The following is a 21,077-nucleotide window of genomic DNA, read 5'->3' as shown; positions in this document are numbered from 1 at the left end:
TCTCCTTTATTGATTGTTCTTGAATGAGGTTACTGGTAAAATATGTAATGGGAGGGGGGGGTGCTTATTTTTTAAAATGCACAAAAATGCTTCTAAATTACGTTATTATATAGAAAAGTGTAATATACTGATTTACTGAAATGTCTTACCAATATTTTAAATTATAAACTACAAAGTATCATGATTTTAGATGTCATTCAGACTTCAAAATTTGGTATGTCATATTATGGCAGCCTGACTATAAGATGCCAAAATGCTATATGTGGCGTGGATGCAGCTAAAAACTTTTTTCTTTTACACATCAGGCTTAAATTGTTAGACTTGCACACCTGAAAACGAAGCTGGTTTAAGAAATCCCTTTCTGAATGATCAATGGTTTATACTCACTCAGAGCCAAGTTGATCGCACAGCTTCATTTCTAACTGATTTATTCACAAGAAATATTTTGTGCAAAACTAAGATAAAGGGACAAGATGTTATGGAACCAAATAAATGCAATCTGATCTTGTAGAGATGATGAATTCCAATGTAGGTATTGTTAAGTTCAAAACAAACAACAACAAACAAAAAGAAAGAACTGCACTTGAATCACCAGAATGCCAAAATGAGACTCAAGAAGAGGCTTGGAAAAATTACAGCTTTTATTTGTACCAAGAAGAACTAGGCAGACTTATTCCATATGCATACAGACAACAAACATGAAAAGAGAAAAGCCACACCTAGGTAAAACTTGTCTAGGATATTATACACTTGTTTAGCCAATCAGAGACAAAAGTTTGTTATTCAATGTGGGCAATGTCTTTCTTGTCCATGCCCTCCCCCACACCTTAGCCATGGAATGTTCTTTGCCCATGCTCTGTCCATGATTTGTTATCTTACAGAGTATCCCTTATCCTTGTGTGTTTGTGCTCCTAGGCAGCCTCCCCCCACAACTATGGAGCAGAATGTTCCTGGGAACTGTCTCCAAGGATGTACCTAGCTCTGAAGCAAATTACAGAAGCGAGAAACCAGATAGAAAAGGATACAATTCTTTTACAGAATGAATTCCTAACAAATAATTCCTAACCATAGCAAAATAGTACAAGCTACTTCTTTAACAGAAGCAAAGAGCAAAGGTTAGATTGATTTGTGTCAATATGTCTTTTCATTTTAATTAAGTATGAAGCGTTTAAATTGTACATCAGAAATTTGAAATGATGCCCATGCAAAGTGTTTTTTGGGGACAGTTTTACGTCTTTTGGGGACAGTTTTATTTAGGTTTTATGTATTTTTTAAAGTATCTCTAATCATAAGCCTAAGTCTTTTAACACATGCATCAAGGGTTTCAATGATTTAGGCCAATGAACCACAGATTAACCCCCTCCCCCATGGACTGATGATAAGAATGCGGCAATTCCCTCTAGAACAGTAAAATTGTGTTCCCTTTCCTACCCACCCGCCGCCACATGCCCCTTGCTGCCTCTTAATACGTATGGTATGCCAGATGGATGTTATCACACATTAAGGAAACTTAGTAAAGGGGGTGGGGGAGGATACAAAATGTAAGTCAATGAAAAGTACATGCTTCCAAATCCCACGTAAACTGATTGATTCTTGGTGTCCCAACCTGGGAGTAAAAGCCACCAGTTGGAGATCTTGGTAAAAGCCGTTTGGACAGAATAACCAACCATTATTATTGCCCAAACTGAAAACGATTTGATCTCTTATTTCTTTGTAAAACCTGTTTCAATTTCAGTTGATTTTAGTGCAGGAGGGAAATAGTTTATGACTGCTATGCAGAAAAACCCTTCACTCATGACTGGAAACAAAAATGATAACCCTCAGAATTATCTGCATTTCTGAAAGCCATTTTTAAACAGAAGCAAAGGTGCGATATGAGTGATTTTGTCTATGTGTATGTTTCTTGAATACTAACAATTTATATTTCTGCAAAATGGACATTGCAGGGATTTGGAGTAGAAATACATGATTTGACTTTTAGTATTTAGATGTCACCAATTACTTGATCTCTGAGCCTTATTAATTTCATAGATAACATATAAGCCACATTAGTTGACTTCTGTGAATGAGTATTGCAGCAAATAAAATGGATTAAAACTGAGGTATTGTTTTGAATTCAGACTTTTAATTCTTATTTTCTTAGTTGATTGTGTAGTTTACTTTTGTTTTTGTATATTCTAGTTTAACATGGCGAACAGTGATTTTGTTCACTCTCAAAATTCCTCCCCCCCCACAAGTGAAGGGATAAGGAAGAATTGTTTAATTTTTAAGACCTGATTCTTTCTTATAGGTCATTCTTTTCCCCTCTCTTTGGTTTCTTTTTAATATCAATTTTATAGTATATCAATGCTGAGATTGCATTTTTAGCAGTTCGGTATATATGTGGGTATGTTGGATTAGAAGTTATGGCACCAGGCTAGAAACTGTGAGTTCTAGTCCTACATTAGCATGACCTTGGGTGAGTCACTCTCTCATTCCAACCAATTCTAGCAGGGACCTTACTGTGGAGAAAATAGGAGGAGGAAGTCATATTACAACAAAATCATATTACAACAAAATACCTTATGCCACCAGACTTGAAATCTTGGGTTTAGAAAACTTAGAACTCTGCTGCCTTCGACAGGACCTATGTTTAACTCATAGAATCATGTATTGCAATGTCCTTCCTGTTGAAGATTACTTCAGCTTCAATCACAACAATACAAGAGCAAACAATAGATTTAAACTTAATGTTAACCGCTTCAATTTTGATTGCAAAAAATATGACTTCAGTAACAGAGTTATTAATACTTTGAACATACTTTTTATTTTTATTTTGTCACAGCAGTATACACAAGCATCAACATAAATCAACAAAATATCATATAAGCATATATATGAGCAAAAGTATGTAATAATTGTATTAATTTGATAAAATGAAAGGAAACATTAGGACAGGAACGGCAGGCACTTTTGTGCTCTTATGCACACCCCTTATAGTCCTTTTAGGAATGGGGTGACTCTTAGGAATGGGGTGACTACCTGACACTGTGGTCTCTACTCAAAATCCCCAAATCTTTAACCAAAAACTGTCTACTATTGACGTCACCCCATTCTATTCTATTCCTAAGAGGTCTATAAGGGACGTGCATAAGAGCACAAACGTGCCTACCGTTCCTGTCCTATTGTTTCCTTTCATTATATCTAATTAATATAGTTATTACATGCTTATACTCATATATATGCTTATATGTTATATAGTTGCTTCATGCTTATGCCTATGTATGCTGTTATGACAAATAAAATAAATAAAATAAAAATAAATAAAAATATTATGTATGTTCAAACCTTATAGGAGTTATTTATAAAAGCAATAAAGGCGGGATATAAATAAATAAAGGAACAAACAAGCAAAGCAGTCTGTATCCTTTTCCTAAGACATCCTGAACTCCTTCGAGGTTCCAAATTGTGAAAGGCACGATTCGAAAATCTGGGGTTGCTCCCGTACACGCCCATCCAGCAGATGGACACGACACGCGTAGGAAGGAACCCACGTGGCTCGGTTGAGACTCGGAACTGCGCGCTCCTTCCGCAGGCGCCTCTTCCGGTTCCGCCTTCTCTTCTGCTACGTGTCTTAAGGGTCCTCGCTGGGTTGAAACGTCCGCTGCTGTGAGTATGGCTCAATTACGGATAATTCTGATTGAAGTCCCTTTATTTCTTCCAGTTGTTGGGGAAAGAGGGGAAGAAAGAGGGTTTGGCGTTTCCAGTGCCAAGATTTAGTTAATGCGCGGGTCTTTCCTCTTCTGGCTGGTTGCAAGATTGTGTTGTTTTTTTTTAGCTCTCCCGACTTCAGATCTGTCGCTTTTTCATGGCCATATGAAACGTGTAAAATTGTCTTTCCTAAAAAAACAAACAAACTCCCAGGGGACCATTTTTCGCCGTGTCCTGTTCGCTCTTCTCTGGTGTCGAAAGCCGCACCTGCTTTTTACAGTTTTATGTGTTTCCGTGATTTACTGGTAATCTTAACTTAAAACGAGCACTTGTAATCTATGAAGCCCCGACGAATATAATGCCGTTTCGTACTAAACGGAGTCCAAGAAAAAACAAACAAACTGCAGGAAGGCGGCAGAGTGGTCGCTGAAGAAAACCACTCCTATACGCGCGGAAAGCATTACTTTCTTTTTTTCTCCTATAAAAATTGATGACAGGTCAATTTGCCTGTTAACGTAATTTGTAAAAGAATGGAACCATATAACCCCCATTTATGGAAAGGAAATCTGAAATTGAATCCTGGTAGCATTTTGTATGTTACATATACATTGAATTCTTGTACTTATTTATGTAGATTTAAAATTTATATGTAAGTTTTGAAGCACACTCGAAGGATATTGATCCAAAAGATGAGCTCCTAATAGTAGCTACTAACTACTGATTGGCCAGTAACTAGTGAGGTAGTTGGCACACTATTTTGAAAATCAGGATCACAGTCTGTGCAATGTGTTCAGTTTGGTAGAATTAAGTTTTTTGCTTATACTGATCACCCAGCATTTAGACATATTTAGTCAATTGGGGTAAGGTCACCTCTGGAATATTCTCATCTTTAATTTTATTATTAATAGCCTCTGAAAGAATAACCATGGGTAACAGTGTTATGTTTTCTGTACAAGATCAATAATATCAGAGATACTTTTGATTAAAATTTTATCTTTGCTTCCATTTATTTTGAAAGTTAATTTGTTTTTCAGTTCATCATGGATCAAGTAATGCAATTTGTAGAGCCCAGCCGCCAATTTGTGAAAGATTCCATCAGACTTGTTAAAAGATGCACAAAACCAGATAGAAAAGGTAAAGTAATCAAGAGGAAAAAGAAGAAAAAGAAATCTATGGTAATATAAAATGCAAGAAACAAACCATTTCTGTAATCACAGTGATTCATGTCAGGTTTCATTATCAAATCACATGTTTTCATTCTAATAATGAAACCTTAACCCTTAAAGAGTGAAAGTAAAAATACTACAAATAATAGTACAAATTGAAAATAATAAAAATAAAAATACAGATTAAAAAACTCAAATATAAACAGTAAACTATGGTGGACAGTCAACAAATCTAATATATATGTCTATTATACTCCACTGTACTCTTGGAAGTCTTCAAAATTATTTTTAAAATAATGCAATATTAAAATCCTGTCATGCGAAGCAATGGTGGCAGCAAATGTGTTAATTTAATTTTTAATAAGGTAAATGTCAATAAACATAACCCATACAAACAAACAACAGCTTTGGGATCCTCCATAATTTTTCATAGTGTGAAAGAAAAAAAGGTTTAAAAACACTTATCTAGTGTATTATTAAGTGTTTCATTTGTGAAGTATCCAAAAGATTTCTAAAGGAGATATAAAGTACAGGTTGCATTTAAAAAGATACTGAAGCTTTCTTCAGTTTTTATTTTAATAGTGCAAGAGGTACATTTTTGAAATAGGGGCTACAGGGGGACTTTTTTTGTTAAAGTGAGCAGAGTGATTTGAACTGGAGCCCAGAAAAATGTAATATTAGCTTTATCAGTAGTGAGCACATTTTTTCTAGGTGTAAAATTGACCTTTTTCTTAGACTTAGGGAAGATAGTTCTCACACAAATGCTGAGTCTAGAAAACAGTCAGGAAGTAGTTATCTGATTGCTCTTCCTTCATTTTTTTGACAATAGCCAAAAAAGCCAATGCAATCATGCAGCCAATCAATGCTGCATAAATAGAGGGATAGAATCAAGATCATGTGAAGTGCTAGTATAGCTTTACAAAGCCTTGGTAAGACCACACTTGGAACACTGCATCCAGTTCTGATCAGCACAATATAAAAAAGATTTTGAGACTTTGGAAAGAGTGCAGAGAAGAGCAGTAAAAATGATTAGTGAGCTAGAAGTTAAAGTTACAAAGAATGGTTAAAGGAATTGGGTGTGTCTAGTTTAATGAAAAGAACAACTAGGGGAGACATGATAGCAGTGTTGCAATATTTGAGGGGCTCCTACAGATACGGGGGATGTGTGTGTAAAACTATTTTCCAAAGCACCAAAAGGCAAGACAAAGAATGGTTGGAAACTAACCAAGGAGAGAAGCAACCTAGTACTAAGGAGAAATTTCCTAACTGAAAGCAATCAACCAGTGGAAAAACTTGCTTTCAGAAGTTGTGGGTGTTCCATCACTGGAAGCTTTCAATAAGAGACTGGATAATCTGGAAAATGAAATAGTATAGTGTCCCCTGCTTGAGAGGTTTGGACCAGAAAACCTCCATGATCCAACTCTATTATTCTATGTTCTAAAAAAAACCCCAGTCATTAATTCCAGTATTCTAAACACTTTAGGAAATGACATAATATTCTGTAATACCTGTCTGTTTTGTATGACTTAATTGACTTCAGGTCCTACCAATTAAACTAATCTAGTGTGACCCAGTGAGTGACCCTCTTCTTTTAAAGCACCTGCATTCATTTGGCCCCAACCTTTCCAATTCAAAAGAACCCTAAAGAGGTGGCTATCCTCTCAGGCCTTAGGTTGGGTACCTGGTGGGTTCTTCTCAGTTGGTAGTATTTTTTTAAAGCATTCTTTTGAAGCAAGTATGTATTTTTAAATATCATGGTGCTTTTTAATTTTTTGTTTGTAAAGCTGTCCACCATCATTTTTGGAGAACAGTGACTCAGGAATTGGATAAATATATATAATTTTTAAATTACAGAATTCCAGAAGATTGCCATGGCAACAGCAATAGGTTTTGCAATAATGGGATTTATTGGTTTCTTCGTAAAATTAATCCATATTCCAATCAACAATATTATTGTGTAAGTAAATGTGTTAAATGCTATTCGTTGAAAAAGATCTGACAAAAAGTTCATGATAGTTCCTAATATCCTCTTCCCTCTTTAGTGCCATCTAAGAATCTTGTATGTGACAACAAAATAGCCTGTGATACATGCATTTACTTAGAATATTTCTATAATAGTTTGCTATTTAAAAAATGCCAAAGTGTTACAAAGCAACTACCTGTATTTTTCAGAGTATAAGACACACAGTAGTTTTTGGGAAGGAAAGTAAGAAAAAAAAATCTGCCTCTGCCTACCGGCATCCATCGGTATTCATCTGGCTAGTGTCCTTGCAGGAAATAGCAAACAGCCTGGTCAGCTTCAGCACATTTTCACAGCTTGATTCAGCAAGAGCAGCTGATTGGCAGGTGGATCAGCCCCCCAGAATATCCCCAATCAGCTGTTCCAAGCTGCAGAGATTGCCACAGACCATTGCTGCCTCTGTGCTCCGGGATCCCTGCTGCCTGGAACGGCCCAAAAACGCGACACGCAGAGGCCAAAAATGGGGCATGCAGAGGCCAAAAACGCAATGTTCAGAGGCAGCAATCAGCAGAGATGTGCTGTGGCAATCCCTGCAGCCTGGAATGGATCTAAAATGGAGTGTTTGGAGGCCAAAAATGTGAGGCATGCAGGCACTAATGTGCTGTGGCGATCCCCGCAGCCTGAAACAGATCTAAAACAGCGTGAGAAGGCCGAAAATGGCTGGTGGGTGGGGGCTGGTGGGTAGGTGGGGTAGGTACATTCGGTGTATAAGACAGACCCAAATTTTCACCCTCTTTTAGAAGGGGAAAAGTGCATTCTATACTCCAAAAAGTACAGGAAATACAGAAATAATATGATTTTTTTTAATATGAGATGTTAATAGTGCTGAGATAAGTATAAGAGTATACTTATTGTTTCTTGAACAAAGTAGTTCCTTTGAAAAGGGGCATTTATAAGGCAGGACACTATTAGTGAAAAGCCCTTCTCCCTCATAGTTATTTTGTTAGTATATGGGACTGACTACTTTGATGGTGAGCTATGTCACCATAGAAAGAAAGAGTGGATGTAAAACCAACTTTTGATATTTGGTTATCTGGCATCATTTAAGTTTGACTATTAATTTCTTCTATACCTTTCTGTTGAATCCAAGTCAATATGAAAGTGCATGCATCAATCTCCCTGCAGGATTTTATTTAAAAAAAAAAAACAATTTCAAAAAGTTTTTTTTAATTGAGATACAAAAAAACCCACATTTTAATTGACATTTAGTTTTAGTCAGTGAGATCTATTTTCTAGATAAGCTTTTTTCTAGATAAGATGGTATGCAGTCTTTAGAACCTTAATTAGATTTTTTTGATGTGCAGCTTGTGTGTAACCTTACTATTTACTAACTAATACAGCATCTTGAATTCATTGAGTTGTCTACTGATCAAGACACTATTTATTACATACTTTTATATGAATATATTCTTATTCTTGCAGTGAGTTTTTTTAATTTTTTGGTGGTAATTGTGTTTTTTGACATATAATTCCACAATAATATTGACTTATGTGGCAGTCCTCAATTGATGTTCTTTTTTTTTACAGTGGCGGCTAAACACATCAAGAAGACATTACTTTGTGCATGGTAAAATAGCAGATCAATGTGGACTTTCTGACTTTATTGTCTGTGTAAGATCTTCCTCGTTTATAACTTGTCAATAATAAACTAAATTTTAAAAATAAAATTTGTGTGGTAACCTACTTACTTAACTCTTGAATCAACTCTTGAAGATTAAACTGATGCGAGCTTTTAGGAAAGAGCAGATAACTTATGAAGTATTCCATTTCTTCTCAGAAGTTGGGAAAACATAAGTGCTGTAAAAAAACTGAACAAAATTGAGCAGTTATCTATACAATTGACTTGCTGTACTTTTCAGAGTATAAGTTACACTTTTCCTCCCTAAAGGAGGGTGGAAACGTCAGTGTCTTTAGACTGAATATGGCCATTTTTGGCCTCCTGAACACCCCCCAACACCCCATTTTCACCAAAACCAGGACCATTTTTGCAAAAATGGGACGTGCAGAAGGTTTGGGAGGCCTGCAGAGTGCTCCTGGGGGCCAGGGAGGACAGAAACTGGATGCACAGGGGCAATTTTTTTTCTTGTTTTCCTCTTCAAAATTTTGATGTGTTTTATAGTCTGAAAAATACGGTATATATCTCTACCTTGAATTATCGCTGAAGATGCCCAACTTCTGTCTGTCTTCATGCCGAAAAAAGATATGTATGTTTTGCAAAAACATAATTAACAAATATATTTTAAATTATATCTTTATTAAGGCAATTGTAGATCTCATTACAATGTGGTATTAATTGACATTGCTTTCCAAAAGAACTAATTCCATTACATTTTAGCAAGCTTTAAGAAACAGCATTTGTAAGAATAGACCCAAGATAAAATACAATTAACACTGCTTACATTGTAGAATTCATTAGGATTTAATTTTATTTGCAGAGACCTGTATGATACTTAGCTGCCATGGGATCAGGAGATAAAGTGCACATATTAGATAATATACATACAAACAAGCAAACATATCTGTTCTGCCAGTACTGGCATACAGTTTCTTTCCTATGTCATTTTAATGCAAGCAAAATAACAGGTTCACTATATCTTTCTTTCCTATGTTTTAATGAAGCAAAATAACAGGTTCACTATATCTTTCTTTCCTATGTTTTAATGAAGCAAAATAACAGGTTCACTATATTTTTCTTATGTTGTTTTAATGCAAGCAAATAAGAGTTTCATTATATCTTTCCTATATTATTTTAATGCAAGCAAAATAGGTTATTGTTCTGGACCATTTAATTTTGTGTCCTCCACATCACAAATAAACCTCAGATATTTGTGGTTAGACCAATAAGTAGGAGATAAAAATTACTGCACTATTAGTGAGAGTAGAATTTACTGAGTTCTTTTCCTTGTATGGATAAAACAGAGATGATCTCTGATAGAACAGAGAGTCAGTGAAGTCTGGCTTTGTGCTTATGCACAGATGTGTATTGAGAGCTGCAGAGGTGTTTGTACTCCTATGCAATTTTTGATTTGTACATCATCCTCTAGACTAATTTTGCATGCATTTTTTAGTCACAGTAATTTATTACATGGGTATTAATTAGTAATTATTAAGAGGCACTGCTTATTCTAACCAAAAAACTTCAGCAAAGTTTTGCTAAAGAGTTTGAGCATAGAAACAACAGCTGGAATACAGCATGGAATGTTGTATATATCTACTTTTGATTACCCATCTTACCGGTATGTGTTAAAGCAAGTTTTCTATGCACTGGTTACATTTAAAAATACATTCAACGTCAGGCTAAAAACAATACAGCTTGGCTTCAAGAAGAAAAATATCATAAAATCTATGGCATTCAATAGAATGAAGCTAAATTTTAAAAACCAATTACATAAAATGTTGAATTTTTATAAAATCATAATAAAATAATTGCAGGAAAAAAAATTCTCAGTTGCCTAATGGGTGAGATTCCAGAAAAATTCATTTTTGAATTTCAAGTTAAATTAGTAAGATGACAATCTTTCAAGCATCCTGTTGATCTTTAATTCCCATTGTCCAAAGCAAAGGCTTGTCAGTTTCAACGGTCACTATCCCAGTTTTGTCATAAGTGTTTGATGTGCTGACAAGTGTTCCAAACTTTAAAATACTTCTATCTGTAATTAAGAAAAAAAGGTTAAGATTTATTTCCACATCATTTAAATATAAGTATTTGTATACAGGTAGTCTTCATTTAATTATGGTAATCGGGACCTGCAACCATGTCACTAAGCGACATAGTCACGAAGTGTGATGTCATGTGACTGCACCGACTTAGGATGCCAGTTCATTAGGCAAATCCTCTGTGGTTGCAGCTTCATAGACAAGTTATCACTACTGGTGACCTGCCAGTTTCTCCATTAACTTTTCTTTTCAGAAGCTGGCAGTGAAGATTTACAATTTCCTCCATTAACTTTGCTTGTCGGAAGCTGGCTGGGAACATGATCACATGACCCCAAGACAGTACAAGCATCATAAATACAGCTATTTGCCAAGTGTACAAATTTTGACAACCTGACTGGGAATGCTGCAACAGTCAAAACGTGAAAACCAGTCACAAATAATTTTTTAAGTACTGTTGTAACCGAATGATCATTAAAAGAATAGTTGTAAGTCCTATAGGACAATCTTTATAGAATTCTCTTTTGATGAAATTTACTTCCAAATCATGATGGTTTGTTGCATATGTGCCATGACTCTTCCCAAAAATTGGGATTCTTCTGAAGGTTTGAAATATATTTATTTGAATCATACTTGACTAATGAACAAATCATAATAATAATATTTTTTAAAATATTCCAATTATACAAGATTACAAGATTTTAGAAAACTAACCTTTTTCAAAAATAAAGCATCCAGACAAACCTTTTCAATCAACATCTTTAGATTTTAATTTACATGTTATATGTGTGCTCCTCCCAATTCTGGAAAAAAAATTACAGGCTCTCAGGTCTGTGGCTAAGAGTTTATTCTCAGTGTGGATACCTGTATGCCTCAACATTTATCACAACAACGTAGGGCTGTGTAAAGCATTCCAAAGAGATGCCTTGTCAGTAAAACAAAGTCCACGCAGAGATAGCAAGCTTCATGAACCTCTCAAAAGATGCAGCTGGTTTTGTTTTTCAAGGAGTGTTTTGTTTGTGATAGAGCATAAGCATTTTTCTAATTTATCTATACCAAAGATAGCAGCCCAGTATTGTACTGTATAAAAGCTAAATTAGTAATAGCTTTTTCTATCCACTAGATGGCTCTTTTCATCTATTTTCCAGGCAGGTTTTCGTGTGTGGTTTTATAAAACACTTTGGAAAAATGCAATTCATACACACTTGTAAAAAGTGATTACAAGCTTAGCATATTTTTATTACTATAACTAAGAATAAAAAAATTAGACAAAAACATGGCTTGGAAGGTAGAAAAACTGACATTAGAGGATATAATATATCCTATACATAGGAGCCAGTTTGGTCTGCTGTTTATGGCACCAGGCTAGATAAGCAAAAGCTCAAGTCCTGCCTTAGTTATGAAAGCCAGCCAGATACTTGCTCTCAGCCCTATTTACCTCATAGGTTGTGAGGAAAATAGGAGGAGGAAAGTGGGATGGATATGTTCGCTGTCCTGAGTTATTTGTAAAACTAATAAAGATGGGAAACAAACAAAACACATTCTGGAAACAATACTGTCCCTACATGTTCTACATCAATTTTTTTAGTAGCAACTTACAAAGGGAAGAAACAATTGAAAATCTTAAATAATGTGCAATAATATGCATTTTTCACAGTGTGTAAGTGGAAAAAAATGTTACTGAAAGGGCCTGCATTTCTTCTTTCCACTTTTCCTGTAAAATGACTTTCAAAATTAGGAAGCAAATTTGAGAAAGTAAAATTCTTTACTTTCTTTTACAAAGGGGCCGTGGTGGCTCAGGCTGTAAGATAGCCTGTTATTAAAACACAGCAGCCTGCAATTACTGCAGGCTCGAATCCCACCAGGCCCAAGGTTGACTCAGCCTTCCATCCTTTATAAGGTAGGTAAAATGAGGACCCAGATTGTTGGGGGGCAATAAGTTGACTTTGTAAATATACAAATAGAATGAGACTATTGCCTTACACACTGTAAGCCACCCTGAGTCTTCAGAGAAGGGTGGGATATAAATGTAAATAAAATTTAAAAAAAATTCTCAAAAGGTTTAAATAACACTGCATAAACAGCAAAAGTCCAAATGTACAAAATGGAGCAGTGTTTTTTAGATTTCTGGATCTGGAATTGAGGCCTCTTAAGTATGGATTTAAAAATTTATCAACATCAAAAAGAATTTTGATGCTTCCCTTTGCAAAACAACACAGTGAGTGGGCTATAATATCATGTTCTCCTTAAGTCATAGCTAGACTCTACAATTGGATCAACATGAGGCTCTTGAATATATTTTAGAAGCTTCAGCTGGTACAGCATTCAGCTGCATTGTAGTTATGGACATATCACCGCATGACAGCTAATTTGCATTGGCATATGGTACACATATTTAATGGTGATGTCACTGTCTAATGTCTCAGGGCCAGGAAGCCTATGAGAGACATTGGATTGAATCTGCTTGTCCAGTGATACTGGGAAAAGAACTTGTTGAGTGTTCTTTCTACTGCTATCTACTGCAGTGGTGGGTTTCAAATTTTTTTACTATCGGTTCTGTGGGTATTACCTAGTGGATGTGGCATAGCTTGGTGGGTGTGGCTTGGTGGGCGTGGCAGGGGAAGGATACTGTGAAATCTCCATTCCCCCCTCCTCCAATCCAGGGGAAGGTTACTGCAAAATCCCCATTTCCTCCTAATCAGCTGGGACCTGGGTGCAGAGAATAGATGGGGACGGGGCCAGTCAGAATGTTTACTACCAGTTCTCCGAACTACTCAAAATTTCCGCTACTGGTTCTCCAGAACTGGCCAGAACCTGCTGAAACCCACCTCTGATCTACTGGGACCGCTGGGTAGAGCTTTCCCAGTGATGAGTTCCCTTTTTGGGAACAGCGTAAGTCAGCATATACCACTTCTGTCTGCCTTGGTTTCAGAAATAAGATGAACCTCCTGATTCTTTGGAAGCTATTTGGGAATGACCCTATTCACAATTTATGAGATCATTTCACACTGGGTTTTGGAATTTATTTTTACCTTTCCTGTGGCCTTGCAAATTTAGAACCTCTGTGAATTTAGTAGCATAAATAGTATCAAGATTGGCCTCAAATTTGAGGTCCTTTTACAATGAGGCTGCCAGTTGTGTCACCCCAAATTCAGCCTTTTGGTTGAATGCAAAAATCTTCACTTTGGATTTTACCCAATTCAAGGGGTGGAAAACATTCCTCTGTTCTTGATTGCTAATGGTACTATCTCTGATGAATACACTATATTCAACACTGTATATACTGTATATTCAACACTGTAGGTACTGCATCATTTTTAAAAATTGATTCCTGTTTGAATTTTTATTTACCCTGTTTCCCCCAAAATAAGATATACCCTGATAATAAGGCCAATCAGGCTTTTGAGCGAATGGCAATAAGGCCAAATGCTTATTTCAGGGTTCAAAAGAATATAAGACAGGGTCTTATTTTTGGGAAAACATTGTAGCTTTCCATTCATCTCTCTTCTTCATTCTTTTTCCTTTATCTATCCTTTTACAACATGCAGATCATCCTAATCCTTCCATCCCCTTCTCCACCCAATCAAAACTGATGAAGTTTCTTCGATGAGAAGTGAAATGTCTTCAAGGAAAAACAAAGTCCAGTTGCCTTTTCAAAAAGCACCTTTGAGAAATGCAGATTATATTCTAATAATTTCTTTTATTTAAAGGCAATATTTTACCAGAATTACCTTTAAATAAAATAGTATTGTCAGAGGTTTTCTTTTTACTTTTTTATTCTTGATTATTTTTTTTTGCAAATTGTATTTTTTAAGTTATAAAGTAATTGTCTATAATACAGTTCTATATGTCTGGATTCCTTCTACCTTTCATTCTTGGAAGTAGCAGTCTGCATCCCATTTTGGCCTTTGCATGTGTATATGAGAAGCTTAGGCAATACTAAGTGTAGGACAGGCAAGATAAAAACAGGTCAGGTGTTCATGTGGGAGCGAAATCAAAGAGGATCATAATAACCTCTGCATGGGCTTGAAACCCTTTCCCTTTAATTATGTAAGTTGCATATCTTTTTTTTGATCCTCTCTGGATCAAACATATCAAATCTTCTCGAGGGGAGATTAGGAACTTCACAAATGCTGTATAAATGGAATGAGCAAATTATCAAAGACATGTAACTTGAAACTTCTCTAAATTGATTTCTATGAAATTTGGTACTATTCATTCCTGCATAAAATTCTAGCATCCTTATCATTTTCCTATTCTGATGGAAATTGAAAAAAGCAGATATGAAATTTAACAAGTCTGATTTTATATATATAGACTATATAAAATGTCCTGTTCAAATAATCCCTGCAAAAACTATAGTTTCCATTGGGTATGATTTTTGAAAAAAACATTTTAGATAGGGAAGAAAAAGCATCATTTTCTTTCAGCTGCAGAGGTTAGCTGAGGTTGGTTACTTTTCGAGCAACATGTGGTAGGCCAAGCTGTTTCTCAGGCGCATTTTGCTTTGGTCTGTAATAAATCTGATGGTTTTTTTGCAGCTTAAAGAAAACACAAGACATCTTTTTTTAAAAGCCACTTATTTTAGTTTCAATCCTGGACATCTGCAATTCTTAGAGGCTGGGGAGAAAATGGTTCAGGAGGAAAAAAAATGGTACTTGCTTTTGAGTTTTGAAAAGTTACCTTCATCCTCCTTGCTAACACATGCCATAAAACAGCTATCATTCTACATTGCTGCTGTGGATTGAAAATTGCCTGAAGGTGCCTTGTGGATTCATGACTAATGCAATGTTATACTGGACATTATCTAGCTCACATTCTCCTTGATGTCTCTGTGCATATTCAGCTGAATTTGTAATAGTCTCTTTCCTCTTGTAACACTTTGCAAGATTGGCACCACTAATTCCATGGAAGTGTCTATCTGAAGAATTCTTTCTTTCAATTTCCATTATTCCCTTGAAGCACTCTAAACACATGGGAGAATTTATAAAGAAAGCTACAATTTTAGTGAGAATTTGTACTGCCTTTAAGTGAGCATGTCTTAAGTAGATGATTTCTACAGAGAACAAAATACAGATGATAGGAGGACATTCAACATGGATGGATGAATCTTGAAATATGGTGACAACAATTAGGAATTATTGCAGATGGTGACTCAGGAATCAGTAAATGTAAAGCATATTAATATCATTTTGGAAGCAATAAGGATACATACAAATTTCAACTAATTGAACTTTAAATCAATTAAATAAAGGATATATGTAGCTTAAAATAAATTTACCTTGATAACTATGATAATAAAGGCTGGAGTTATAAAATAAACAGCTTAATTTAATTTTAAATGGCTCGAGTCAGAAGAGTCAGAAAGGGCAAGCTAGGAGTTTGGGATTGAGTTTACTTTTAGGGAAAATCTAGATATAAAAATTTAAAAAGGGAAAATCTGTAAGATAATCACTGAAAAAAAGGATTTAATTTTCTGGTGTAAAAACTATTTGTGCTTAGAAAATTACGATATTATAGAAAATAGCTAATTTCTAACTGGATTATTTTAATGCGGGCAAATGTAATCCTTTAAGTGTAGTCTGAATGGTGCTATCTGAAAATAAAATCTGCTAATTGATTATATAAGTAAAGACTTAAAATCAAATTCAGCTCATGGTGATTACATAGACATGCCCATATAAGTTTTCTTCGCCACAATAGAGAAGCATTTTACCACTGCCATCTGCCCTGATGCATATTTGAATTCGCAAGCAGGCTTTTGTCCTTCATTTCTTGATATCTCCCAACTAAGCCCTACTCAGTTTCCATGCTTTTCAAGATCAGTCAAAATTGGCTAGGTGCAGGAATGAAGATTTTTGTCAAAATGATGAAAATAAAATCACAATATGAGCTTTTACCTTTTGCAAACTTTTATGCGATGTCAACATACACAAAAGGGTTGAAATCTCTGTTGCAATAGCACAGCTTTGCTTTTATTGGCTTCCTGCCAACACCAACTGAATAATCAGTGTGATTATTTACTTGGCTTTATCAGGGTACAATGAAAACAAGACAGAGAAAAAAATGCAGAATGTGGGTTCTGGGATTCTTTCCAATATCTTAACAACTGCTCTGCTTTGATTGTGTAATTAGGAGGGAGGCTCAGAATTATACAGATGCCAACATTAAAAAAAACTTGCCCATTTGCTTTTGACATAGGGTTGTGCTGTTATTTTGGACAGTTTTCCTTCACAGTCCCCAGCTGAACTGGGCCACTTTTTGAAACTGAACTTCCTTCTGTTAGCTCCTCTTCCCAGCCCATGTTTGGCCATCATTCTATTATGTTTTTCAAGAATTATCCTGCTGATAAATAGAGGGGCATACTATCATTTACAATTTCATCTTCCAATATTGAGGGAGGGTGGAGACCTGAGAAATGTAAATAAGTTTGCTAAGATGAGCGCTATACATTGATTTTGAAGGTAAATCAATTAAAAAGCTGGTATTTAGTTTGAACGCCAGAACTCTACAAGAATCTATACTAAATTACTGCAGATTTCTAGTTCTTGTATTGCTCCTTTAGGAGTAGGATACTTTATTATTACAGTGTTTTCTCCCATAGGCTATCTCTCATGGTCCCTATGAAGCCAAACTAGTTTGTTTTCATTATTGAAAATGCAGATTGGATAGTTATGACTACTTAAAGGCCTTTCCAAGGATTGATATTTTGAATTTTAGAAATAATTAATTTTTAATCAAAAGTTTTATTAAAATGAACACAAATTCCCATCTTTTCCCATGAGGAAAATTGCATATTTAAAATGATAAAAGTGAAGTCCAACAAGCTAAAACAAAGTTAAATACAGGACAATAATTTGCATGCCTATTACCATTTATCTGAAAAAGTAGTCCCTAAAGTCTCTGTGTATGGAGGACATTTTGCACTGAAACAAAGCTATGTTAGAATTCCACTTCATTGACTTGTTTTCTAAGTAGCAAATGTTCACCGAAATATGTGGTTTGAATGTCTATTGGAGTAACTACAAAATTAGGAATGTCTAGTCTGACAAAGAGAAGGACTAGGGGTGATATGATAGCAGTTTTCTAGTACCTGAGGAGCTGCCACAAGCACCTGATGGCAAGAGAAGAAGTAACAGATAGAAGCTTATCAGAGATCCAACCTAGATGTAAGAAGTGAAAACAATTAACCAGTGGAATGGCTTGCCTCCAGAAGTTGTGGGTGCTCCATCATTGGAGATTTTAAAGAAAAGATTGGACAGTCATTTGTATGGATTGGTATAGGATCTCCTGCTTGTGCAGGGAATTGGATTAGATAACCTCCAAGATCCCTTCCAACTTTGTTAGTTTGTATTTTGTAAGATGTGTTATAGCATCTAAGGTGCTGATCTAGGACAGAAGAGAGTCAGGTATATATCCAGTTTCAGTCATGGAAATTCACTGTCTCAATCCATTTTACACTTCAAAGGATTCTTCTGAGATGCTTCTGAGATGCTACAATGGATAAAAGTTACTCAGATTTGAAAATGAATTGCCTCAGTAAATTATGGCTTAGTGATTGCACAACTTGTCTATCCCTTTTTGGTTCTTTTTGTTGTTAGTCTTCTTTTACTTGCCTTGAATGTTAGAATGCTAGTGAAAATTTGTAACAGAAATGAAAAAGCAAAGCAAACAAACAAAACTCATTTAATTTCTATCGAACCATTTAAAATAACATGGCTGTTTACTAAAATCCAATCTTAGCAAAATAGGTGAGTTTAACAGGATTTGATGTGCTGTATTTTATAGTTTTCTGGTTCTCAAATTTCTTACCTCCAACTTTTCATAGCTTATATGTGCTTGTCTTAGAATCTTAACTACAGAGGACTATGTAAAGCATTCTAGAATAGTTATTCTGGATAGTAGCCAAGTCTTGGATTTTCACTGACATTCCATAATCAGTGTTTCTCAACATTAGCATCTTTAAGACAGGTGAACTTCAATTTCCCCAGCTAGCCATGGTGCTGGGAGCTTCACTTGACTTTTGAGGAGTATTTGAAAAAAAAAAAGGAATTAGGGCAACAAACTAAATTTTATTTCATTTACATTTAAATTTGAGCACAATAAATATAAAGTTTCCACTCATGTATTTAATACTTTTTACGACCTTTGAAAAATGTCTATTTGTAAACTGATGTCATGAGTTTTCAAGGTTGCATACAAGGTTTTCAGAATCATATGGGTCCTTACAGCCTAGTTGAGTATCTCTCCAATGGGATATTTTGATCTAACCACTTAGACACTCTAAATTATCTGGAAATAGTTTTTGTAAAGCAGAGCTATGACCAAGCCATAAGATGATTAGAAATGCTAGTATTTGTTCTTCCATAAATACTTTAGAAGCTTATGCTAAGTTGAAAGTTTTCATCTGATAGAAGGCTTCAGAGACGTTCTCTGCTGTTCTACAACATGACTATAAAGTTTGGTTCATAACTAACATACCTATGTGCAAATAAAATCTCATAAGAACCACTTTCAGCATGGAGCATTTAAAAGGAAATAAGTTCCCTTATGTTTAATAAAATATAGAAAACACAGGGGATGTGGAAAGTTGGGATGCTTTAATGAGGCATCATCTCTAGATTTCACAGAGTGTTCATTTTGAGTGGAAAAGTTAAAGTGAGAATGGGTTGATTGATTCACTGTTTTCAGTAATGTAAAATTTCTTTCTTTTGAAATATTTTATTTTGTGTAACTCAATTCACTTAGATGGGATCATTCTTACTATTATAAAGAAAGTCCACTTATCTTTATACTATTCTGAAGCAAATCATCATTATCACAGAAGCCAGCTAAAAAAGATTATCTACAATTGTTACATAAGTCTCATAGGTTTTGAACTTTGCTATCCTTTCCTTCATCCCTTTATTTTTACAAATCCTGCATGGAAAGGAGCAAAACTGAAATAAGTTTGCCAAGCATTCATAATAGTAAATGTGGGATTGCAGAATGCATTCTCAGGACCAAAGTCCTCATCATTGTTGGGGGGTTTGCACATTAAAGATTCCTGGTTCCTAGACAGCAATCACATTCAGCTGAAGTCAGTTTCTACCTCTGTTCAACACAATTAGCTAAGCTGAAAGAGGTAGGACAGCATGCATTTGTTTGCCCTCCAAGATCAGTATTGCAAACATCTGAAAAAAAGTTACACTAAGCTTGACAAGCCCAACTTAATGTATTTAATGTATACAAAATACATTGAACGTATTTATACATACATACATACACACACACACACACACACACACACACACACACACATATGTATGTATGTATGTACATACACACAGCAATAAGTATTGTTTGAGAACCTGTTTGGGCAAATGGTTAAGGCTCTGGACTAGAGTGAAATGCCTTGCATTTCTAGGCATGAAGCCACTTGGGTAATGTTTGGGCCAGTCAGTCTCAGTCCTAGGAAGACTGGTCAATCACATTCAAAAATGTTAATTAGCAAACTACATGGAATTGACAAGTAATGTCTGGAGTCAAAACTGACTGAAAAACAAAAAGCAAAGATTAAATGTTGTTATCTTCAAAATCGTTTGCATTTTTGTAAACTGCATGTTAATATAGGTACCCTTTTATAAAGAGCAGCCACTTCTGGAGGAGTAATCAAAGGATTAGGGGTATACTGCCAAGACAGACTTGAACATAGCCCTACCTAACAAAATGCAATTTAGTGGTGAGAAAAGTAAAATTTTATACTTAGGTAATAAAAACCAAATGCACAGATATAGAATAAGTGGAACTTGACCCAACAACAATAATTGTGAGAGCGATTTAGGAGTCCTAGTGAACAATTACTTAAGTATAAGCCAGCAGGTGTGCTGCAGCTGCCAAAAAAATCCAGTGCAGTCCTAGGTTGACAATTGATTTTCATTTATCTATTCAAACTATGACTAAGTTTGGTTAAGGTCCTCACCCAGCTCTATGCGGTAACAATGATTGGGATAGGATCTGTAGAAAAGCAAAACAAAATCAGTTACTACAATGGGAATAACAGGAGCATCACAATGCAAATGTGGCTGTCCATCTAGAACAGGTTTCCCTGTATGAACCAGAATTATGGAATAGAATAGCACAGAAGATGTTACCTAGCTGGGTTATAAAACATCAGCAAGAAAACAACCAAGCTCAAAGAGCACCAAGGGCTCCCTAGTCAACCCTGAGCTACAGACATTCTCTTTTATTGATACAGATAGAATTACTAGCATTTTAGTATTTTTTCTCTATAATTATTATGAAGCAATATGATTTTGCACTCTTATTTTATACTATGATTGTTTTGATAGAGAAAGAAAAAGAAAACCTTTGGCCAGATGCTACAGAATTAAATCTTAATTTTGCAAACATTTTGTTCTCATCTGCTAGTTTGTAATTAAATGCATCTTTTTAAAAATATAAGTTATTTCATCATTTTATTAAACCCAGGAGCTATTCTATTGATCAATTTCCTATTTATAGCATATCTGCTTTTTCAATTACAAGTCATTATTATTGTTTTTTAT

At 35.3% G+C, this 21,077-nt stretch overlaps 2 protein-coding genes across 10 annotated transcripts in view; one reads left to right on the top strand and one right to left on the bottom strand.

Moving 5' to 3' along the window:
• Positions 1-3,511: 3,511 nt before the first annotated feature.
• On the top strand, positions 3,512-8,543 carry SEC61G (SEC61 translocon subunit gamma). Its single transcript, XM_058183939.1, has 4 exons — positions 3,512-3,648; positions 4,725-4,824; positions 6,711-6,813; positions 8,404-8,543. The coding sequence occupies exons 2-4, from the start codon at positions 4,731-4,733 to the stop codon at positions 8,411-8,413; spliced, it is 207 nt and encodes a 68-aa protein (XP_058039922.1). The 5' UTR covers positions 3,512-3,648; positions 4,725-4,730; the 3' UTR covers positions 8,414-8,543.
• A 572-nt stretch (positions 8,544-9,115) lies between these two features.
• The window catches only part of TPK1 (thiamin pyrophosphokinase 1), a 465,917-nt gene continuing 453,955 nt past the window's right edge, over positions 9,116-21,077 (bottom strand). For all 9 annotated transcript variants that reach the window (XM_058179856.1, XM_058179862.1, XM_058179855.1 and 6 more), the window contains one exon: positions 9,116-10,526. In XM_058179856.1, the coding sequence (XP_058035839.1) occupies positions 10,396-10,526 (131 nt within the window). In that variant the 3' untranslated portion in view covers positions 9,116-10,395. The remainder of the gene's footprint in view (positions 10,527-21,077) is intronic.

This window comes from Ahaetulla prasina, chromosome 4, assembly GCF_028640845.1.
Source record: "Ahaetulla prasina isolate Xishuangbanna chromosome 4, ASM2864084v1, whole genome shotgun sequence".
NCBI classification, from domain to species: Eukaryota; Metazoa; Chordata; class Lepidosauria; order Squamata; family Colubridae; genus Ahaetulla; species Ahaetulla prasina.
The sequence above is the reverse complement of the archived record's forward strand: the minus strand, read 5'-3'. Positions and strand labels throughout refer to the sequence as shown.

What these genes read in the sequence shown, in the direction of transcription:
- SEC61G (XM_058183939.1), top strand. Translation starts at nt 4,731, where the DNA reads ATGGATCAAGTAATGCAATTTGTAGAGCCCAGCCGCCAATTTGTGAAA. An exon ending in CACAAAACCAGATAGAAAAG is followed by an intron (nt 4,825 to 6,710) that starts GTAAAGTAATCA and finishes TTTAAATTACAG; the next exon opens with AATTCCAGAAGATTGCCATG.